Consider the following 8,920-nt stretch of genomic DNA (forward strand, 5'->3'; position numbering starts at 1 on the left):
TCCTGCTGGGAGGAACCACCAAAATACAGGTGTGACAGTGTTATAGGACATAAGGAAGGTCTGAGAGCCAATTCTTACATGGGTTCCTTATCTTTCCCTTTTGTGCCTGGAATGGCATGTTCTATAACTTTCCATCTCAGCAAGAGCACCTAGTCAGGAATGTGGCCTGAATTTTGTATATAGGATAAAAAAATCCAGCAAAAGTAGACTCTGCACCCCAGTTTTAACTACACATTACTTACTACTACAGCATAAGAAAACCCTCTTCTTTTACAGGGAAAAAGCCTGCAGTCTTGCTACACCATGGTACTTTAGGGGATTCTATTCAGTGGATTTCTAACCTGCCCACCAACAGCCTAGGTTTCATCCTCGCAGATGCTGGCTATGACGTCTGGATGGGAAACAGCCGAGGAGACACCTGGTCTTTAAAACACAAGACCCTTAAGTCCTGCCAGAAAGAGTTCTGGCAGTTCAGGTACTCCACAGGAAAGAACTGCTGAAGAAAGCAACTTTCAGTGGAATATCAAGCTTGGGTAGTTAATATTGGGGTGCAGAAACCTTTTCCTTCCTGTTATATGAAATAACCCCCTTCTGGATTATATCAAAACCCTACTGGTTTTCATATAACCTGACTTCAGGTGACACATGCAATTTAAGAAGACTAGACCACCTCTTTTCCCCAGATGCAGACACTTCTGGGCATGCTTCTGGGGGTGGAGGGGTGTGTGGGTATGTGTGGGTGTGGGGGGTGTGTGTGATAAGAAGGGCTTTGGCTACATGATCTGGACAGGCCCTTCTGGAATTAGCACATGTGGAAGAGAAGCCAGAAGTACACAGGTCACTTTTGTCCACACAGAGTCCTGCTTTCTCTGGGGAAAACTGGAGACATCTGTAACCTTGAAGTGTCCCACCAGATACCGTGTGCAGACACGGACAGGATTCTGACATGGACAGGAAAGGATTCTGCTCAGCTTAGTGTAGAAACCTGGTCTATCACAACTGATGTTAACTGAAAGATAAATGACTTTTTGCAACCCATGCTAGTGAGGCAATGATTAAATTCAGTTCCCCAAGGACTGCAGCTGACAGGTGAAGCTGGTACCTCCTCCACAGAGAGCCCAAGACATCAGGCAGTCTGGCAAAACATCTATGTCCCTCTACCCCCCTCCCCACCTCAAGCAAGAATGCAGACAAAGCGTGCAACCTTGTCTTTCAATGGGTCCTGCTTGGTAGAATGAACAAAAGTGATGTTCAGTAACTCCTACTGTGACAGCCAAACTATCTGCAAACTTTTTCTGTTCTCCCCTTTAGCTTCGATGAGATAGGTAAATATGATATTCCAGCAGAGCTGTACTTCATCATGAACAAAACTGGACAGAAGGATGTATATTTTGTTGGTCACTCAGAGGGTTCAACGGCAGGTAATGTTAGGGCTGCCTGGGTATAGAACAGTTAACGTCACTACCTGCCTGGGTATATGTGTCTCTTTGTTCACTATCTTTCTTTCTCATAAGAAGTTATTAAAGGAAGAAGTACTTTCTAAACTGACACTTGCAAAGTATGGAAACTTTTCTAAGAACTGTTCTATCTGAAACAATAATAGATGATCCAAAACTACTTGTAACTTCTGTAAGTAAGGATTATTATACGTAAAAGCTATTATTTATCCAGTACCCTGTACTATAGTTTGCTGAGTATGCTTTCTTTTTACACTCTAAGCATTTATTGTTGGTTTTTTCATAGTCTTATAGCAATTGGATATTTTTCTTAAAGTTTCAGTAACAATGAGCTTCTGTTAATCTCAGTTTTAAGACGTGTCTGTCAAATCCTCATGGATAACATGTAAATACATCACAACAGTCCATAAAACAGTCCAAACAACAGAAGACAAAAAATAAAACTAAGTCCTCTAACTTAATGCCAGACTTACTAATCAAAGCATAGTTGCATGTACTACTATAACTCACCATGTTACTATTTAATAAGAAATTACCAGGCACTGGAAATTAGAAAAGAAATATCAATGCTAAAAACTTCCTTGCTATTAGCACCTGCATATCAACATCAACTCACAGTCTTTGAATATTGTTAGTATGTATGATTTACATATAAGATCCATGAGGAGACACTGGACATGATGTTCCATTGCCCTTTTACAAAAATAGACTTGGAAACAGAGCAGAAGATGGGCCACGTGGCATGTGGCCACATTCTTAGACAACTATTTTTCCTTCTTCTCATAAGTGTATTCTAAGGGTCTTTTGGCAGAACAAATTATTCAGGCCAAGACACCACCTTGTTTGTCTATAGATAACTATGTTTTAGGCAACCAGTTACAGTTCTTGCCAAATCCATCCATGGAGAAATTTGGACATGTTCCAAAAACAGGATGAGATGCACCTTTTTCGGCCTCTTTCCTTCCTTCCTTCCTTCTTCCTTCCTCCCTCCCTCCCTTCCTTTGCCATATGCTTCCTTTATGTGTGCATTCACTCTCACCCGAGTTTGTGCTTACTTACAAGATAATTATTGTATTACTGCATGCCAGCATAAACATATACAGTCTTTTAGAGAATGCAAGCTGAAAAACTAGTTATTTTATGCAGTTTGAGGAACATCAGAGGGAATCTGTATGGAAAAAAATCTGATTAATGCATCTTTTCCCATTAAAATGGCTTTAATGCAAAATTATCTGTTCTTCAAAAACCAATATCTGGATATGCTCTAATGAACCTGCATCTTTAGAATGAACTCTGTCTCCCAAAGAAAAGTTTCAAGAAAAAAAAATTTCATTAGGCCTGCAGAACAGAAATGGACAACAGTGGGCTGCTAATCTAGTCTCATTTTTTCTTTGCTGTCTATTGCTTTTTTTTTTATTTGGTCTGTAAAGATCTCTTCACTAACTGGACTTGTGTCTTCTGTGTTTGCAGGCTTCATAGCATTTTCTACTTATCCTGAGTTGGCTCAAAGGGTTAAATTGTTCTTTGCTTTGGGACCAGTAGCCACAATTACACATGCTACCAGTCCTCTGGTAACATTTACACGTCTTCCACAGCCACTGATCAGGGTATGTCATTCCACTTTCAAAAGGCATAAATGTCTGTTTTGTCTCTACTGGATTCTCTCAACCTGAACTGATTTTAAGAGGGTGGGGAGTTAAGAATTAATTCAACATATCAAACTGCTGACAGTGCTGGTAGACTTCAGACTTTCCACAGAGCTAAGCTGCAAGGCCTGACATGGTATCTCTCTTGGAATTTCTTGGACATAACAGGTACACTTTCACCATTATTTATTTAAATTAAATATTTTCTGAAGGAAGCTTACAAATACGAGAATAAAAGGATTCTAACACAGTCTACTAAATCTAGCCTAATCTAATTTTATCAGACATATGGTTCATTTACGCTTGTGAAATATTTACTTGTAAAATGATAAAGGAAACCTAAAGGGAAATACCTATTTCACAACAGAATTTGCCAATTTAAGAGAATTTGCTGTACAATACCCACAGTACAGTTTGTACACCTGCCTGGAAGAAATATTAGGGCAAAAAGGGACTTCAGTCATGAGTGCAGCCAACTGGCCTTTCTCACTGTGGTCAGTGCACTGAAACAAGAGGCGTAGTGACCTCCAGTACAGTACTCATGCCTAAAAATAAGAAGCAGGAAGAACATGTCGTGTGCTCTTGGGAAGAATCATAGAATCAGGGAATTGTTCTGCTTGGAAAAGATCTTTAAGATCATTGAGTCCAACCATCAACACACTCAAAAGACCGAAGAACACACTTTAAAGGATGGCTAGCAGTTTCAGCAATCTTAGTTAAGAAGCAAGACTATTAGAGAAGAGAGAGTGACAGTTGTCTGCATGAAATATTCCTGCAACAAGGGGGAAAAAAAAAAAAAAAAGGTAAAAAGGTTTTTCACTTTTCCTCCTCTCAGTTACTACTTGGCTGCAAGGGAGTTCTTCGCCAGAATGAACTGCTGAAAGAGCCTATAACACAGTTCTGTTCTTCTCTGGGAAAACTTTGTGGCAGTATCTTCTGCTACATAGCTGGGGACCTCATACAAAATCTGAACACGGTAAGCATGTCCATTACCTTAATACAAGTAAACCCAAAGTAACTTTAAAGGAAGAAAATTTTTCTGCCTTATGTCTAAATATAGATGCAGGGATATAGAGAAATGTGTTGGGATTTTCAAATAATGCCAACTAGGACCTCAGGTAATCATGAGGTGTTCCACCTGACACATTCAAATCACAGAGGGAAGGCTGAATTCAGCGTGATCCTGTCTTGCAATGATGTCCTTCACCATCCCCTGCTCTGGGGCTAAGCCAGAGAAAAGTTGAACAGAGACCAAAGCTTTTTAAAAGGGACAAAAAGATGGAGAAAGGTCTGTCTTTCTTTTGCACAATTATTATTTTTCTTCCTAAACGGGGAGACATCAGGATCATCTGAACATAAGAGATTGTTTCTTTTTGGTTGCTACATATCAAAACATTTCCAGCAAAAACTCAAAACTGTTTCTTCACACTTGTCTTAACAGCAAGTTCTCATTCCTTGACTCTACTAACATTTTTTCTTGCACGACTTCCACATGTCTGTTCTCCAGGGGCCTTTGATCTCTTACACAGAGACTACTTAAAAAGTGTTCTCATAAAAGGCTCCCATACACATAGCCTTATTATGTTTGGGTGGCCTATTAACAATCCTCCTATACTGATTAAGAACAGCACTACTTAAAAGCATCACACAAACTGTAGAAACTGAGAAAAACAAAGGCCATTCACACTCCCCAAATGTTGTTATCCATGTGACTAAGCACTGAAGAGAGAAATACTTTCCCAAAGGGATAAATTTTTACATACTCATTGCTACTGTAAAATCACGTATTTGTGAGCCTCTCCACAATTTTCTAATATTTGAGCGATATGCTATTAAAACGGGGTTTTAACACAGCAGCAGTATGCTGCTCAGGCGCATCACAGCTTTATTCTGTCACACCACTGGATGCCTGCCCTTCTAACACTTCTGCTTTCCCTCCAGAGTCGAACAGATATATACGTAGGACATGCCCCGGCCGGGACATCAGTACGGAACGTTATTCATTGGCATCAGGTATAACTGTGCACTGACGAATAAACAGTCCTTCATTACTGTGTTTTATGCCACCAACAGCCTCCAGGGAAGTCCAGAGGCAGTAGATGTGGGAAACTTGCCCATCACATCTCCCATGCTGCTGTGAGAACCTGCCACAGAGGGAGCACCATTTCCCATGGCTCACCAGACCATTACCTGAATTGTGCCCTTGCTCCCAGGCACTGAGATCTCCCCAGGACATATCAGGCTTCCCTGCATCTTGGGCTTTAAAGACTTCCACCCTTCATCTTTATTTATGAAGACATTTGCCTTGAGAGCTGCAGAAGTGCACTGAGCACAGTCCAGGCACTTGGCAGGCAGTAGGGCAGTGGAAACTTAAGCGGTCAGGGGATGAGCCAGACAATGAAGTGATCCAGAATAAAGCTTTTCTTCCAGAGGGTTAATTGCAGCCTGGATCACTTCCCAAAGCCAGTTAACCACACAAACGTTTCTGCTGGCACAGAAGTAGTGAGGAACTGCCTCTTCTGCAGGCATCTTACGCCACTGTCAGACCTAAGCTTGTTCTGCCTGTGCTCCAAATCAGACAATAGCAAGAGAGAGTCAGCTCAGAAACACAGCACTGCATGTGCACACAACTGTGGCTACTTTGACCAACACTTAAGGTAATCTTAAACACATGCATGCTCCTGGACACACCCCTAACTAAAATTCCCAGGATCCAAGATCATCAGCACCAGAGCCAGAAAACAGAGGCAAGCTAGCAGATTTCTAGCAGAGTCTTAGTTACTTAAAGGTTTGGGCAAGAAAAAAAAAAATGCACACACATTTTCAGTAGGACAGATTTGCCTTCTTTTTTTTTTTTTTCCTTTAGACAAAACACGTTCAAGAAGAAAACAGTTTAGTGTTAAGCTAATCACACCCTGCTCCCAACCACCAAATTTGCAAGAAGTACAGAACCTCTGAAAATGTCACCAATATCGTGAGCAGATCAGACAAAACAGACACTCAAAAAACAAGATGAGTAAGGAGAGATTTTATATTGCAATAGACTAGCAATAGCCCTGACATGTTGCAGACATTCAGCTCCTCTTTCCATGTGACAACTGAACCCAATTTTGCATCACAAAACGGGACCCCAACTGAGGTAGGTAGTTAACTGAGGTAGTCAAGCAAAATTTTAATAACAAAATATACCAAGGGTGGTGGCTGAGGGTCAGAAGAGAAAGGTAGCAAGAGGAAAGGCGATGAAGCCACCCATCCTATGATCCATCCTCTGTACCCCTGGAAGGCTGCAGCCAGGGGAAGGGGTGGGAGTTACAGTCCACTGTCTGAGCCTTGGCTTCAGTCAGAGGCAGGAAAGTGCCTCCTGCACTGTGCTTCTTGGTCTCTTAACATTTTCGTTTTATCTGTCCTTCTTACAACATTATTAGCTAACGCGTGCAGACCAGTTTCAAGCTTATGACTATGGCTCTAAGGAAAACATGAAGAAATACAACCAGGTAAGGCAATATAGTTTCCCTGAGTGAAAGTGTAAAAGTCTCTTCACAGACAAGGCGTATTAGACGGTGCCTTGCAGACAGCTAACAGAAGTGGTTTGCCTCTCCTACTGATGCAGAGATGTGTCCAACAACATGTAAATTTACCTGCCATTTCCAAAAGGCTAGTGGCTACACTCAAGTCCTAGGAATGGATAAGTATGGAGCTCTTCACTTCCCAAAATACCATCAAAGCCTGCCTTTCGGTTAATCGAATGCCACACTGGAAAGTAAAAAACAACCAAACAATCAAACTCCCCCCCAAAAGAAACCAAACAAACAAACAAAAATAGTGGAAATGGATCTCCTACCTTGGCTACCTCCCATGAAAATAAAATGAAAGGGGTGTTTCAGTACAGCACAGTGAAGATTACTGCTGTGGTGAACTATGTCTCCTGTACAGAGAAAAAGAAACAGACAGAACTTGGTTGCTGGCAGCTTTGGTTACTGCGTAGTCAACACTGAGAAATGCTGTGCTCTTCCTGCAACACTGATTGGAAAAAAAAAAAAAGAAAAAAGTCAAACAAGTTAATTTGATCAGATCAGTTGATCTGTAGTGAGCTTTTCTGCATCAGGGCAAGTTATTTTATTGGTGGCGTATTGTTTCACAGGTTGAGAAAGACTTCTCAGGCATGTTCCATCCACACATGCAGTCTTTAAATATTTATATTTCAATTTTGAAATGGGTAATAATTACTAATTATGACTAATGTTTTGGATAGTTGAGAACCTGACCAAAAAAACAGTCAATGAGAAGAATAACAGAACTACCCTTAGATAATAGGGAGCAATTTAGAGGCATCTTCTGCATGGCCACTTATCACCCCATAGACAAATAGCCATCCTGCATTAAGTCATTTGACACAGGATTCAGAATACCCCTCTTCCATTTTTCTTTGATTTCCACTCTGATGACAGAAAAGGCAAGTAGTCTCACTGGCTATTACTCCATCAGTAGCAACACTGTGACCTAGAGACTGTCCACTGAAGTCTGGAACAATGCAACTCCATGCCCCATAAAAGCACGAAGAGCCAAAAACAGGTCACACATGAACAACAGCTCTGTAGTCCTTGCCTGATGAACACAGACACTGTTCTTTCTGTATCCCCACCTCTGATAGGCACAAGCAGGTGCCAAACTGCAGGACAACTCTTAGCCATGCATTACAGAAAGACACAGGAATAGGACGGAGCATTCCCTTTCACACTAGGCAGGGAATGGGGTTAGAGCAGTAAACACCAAGAGGGTGGCCTTCAGCCTTACTGTTTTCATGTAGAGAGTGCAGAAAGGAAAGAGAGGTCCTTGCACAGAACCATTTTCTAAACACAACTTCTGATCCAGCAGCATTCACTCAGGTCTCCTCCCTTTTTACAGTCTACTCCTCCTGTGTACAAGATTGAGAAGATAAACACACCAATTGCTGTTTGGAGCGGTGGACGTGACAAATTTGCAGATCCAAAAGACATGGCAAGACTACTTCCTCAGATTACTAATCTCATTTACCATGAGCATTTTCCTTCTTGGGGACATCTTGATTTCATCTGGGGCCTTGATGCAGCTGAGAAAATGTATCAGAAAATCATTGAAATAATAAGAAAACACCCTTAAATCTTCACATGAGGAACTCATTCATCCAGTAAAAACTCCAAAGATTACTATTTATCAGTAGAATATGGGTAGAGGGATTGGTATAGGGGTTACAAACCACTGTAGATTGCTTTGTAATTTTCTTACCTTGTTTTCCATGGTGTTATATAATTTTGGTGACTCGAGTCTCCCTCAGGAATTTGAGGTACATGGGAATTACCACTGAAAATATTACAAGGTACACATTTGGGATCACTTACTTTGGAAGATTTTAGCTTTTATAGGACTGATTTTGCTACAGCTAAGATTTTACTTTCTCTTCCTTTGTAGATCAATACCACATATTCCATCTGAGACAGAGATGTTATTCCATGAAAACCAAAAAATGGGATATACTCATTTGTCTGTTGAAGTATTACTGATCTTTGTTTAAATTAAATTATCTGTCCCCTTGGTAGAGTGCTTGACCTGTTCTCCTCTCCTCACATTATCATCAGTAGCAAGCCAGACCCAAAAGACCTTCAGCTGTAAGACTATACTGGAATTTAAGCAGACAGTAGTTGGCTTTAATGGCCCAAATGCCAAGGAATCCAAACTCAGAAAACCTATCAGAGGGACATCCCTTGATTGTCAAACAGAGGCAGATGCTCACTTTTACCCTTACATTATTTGTTCACCCCCTGACTACAAAGACCCAAA

At 41.0% G+C, this 8,920-nt stretch overlaps 1 protein-coding gene across 1 annotated transcript in view; it reads left to right on the forward strand.

Moving 5' to 3' along the window:
- LOC104512876 (lysosomal acid lipase/cholesteryl ester hydrolase-like) overlaps positions 1-8,242 on the forward strand; it is a 9,861-nt gene extending 1,619 nt beyond the window's left edge. The window contains exons 2-9 of the mRNA XM_010156041.1: positions 1-29; positions 277-475; positions 1,312-1,421; positions 2,928-3,064; positions 3,939-4,079; positions 5,045-5,116; positions 6,529-6,597; positions 8,009-8,242. The exon at positions 1-29 is cut by the window's left edge and continues 83 nt beyond it. Coding sequence (XP_010154343.1) covers positions 1-29; positions 277-475; positions 1,312-1,421; positions 2,928-3,064; positions 3,939-4,079; positions 5,045-5,116; positions 6,529-6,597; positions 8,009-8,242 — 991 coding nt within the window. The remainder of the gene's footprint in view (positions 30-276; positions 476-1,311; positions 1,422-2,927; positions 3,065-3,938; positions 4,080-5,044; positions 5,117-6,528; positions 6,598-8,008) is intronic.
- The last annotated feature ends 678 nt before the right edge of the window (positions 8,243-8,920 follow it).

Source organism: Eurypyga helias, unplaced genomic scaffold (assembly GCF_000690775.1).
Source record: "Eurypyga helias isolate BGI_N326 unplaced genomic scaffold, ASM69077v1 scaffold1257, whole genome shotgun sequence".
Classification (NCBI taxonomy): Eukaryota; Metazoa; Chordata; class Aves; order Eurypygiformes; family Eurypygidae; genus Eurypyga; species Eurypyga helias.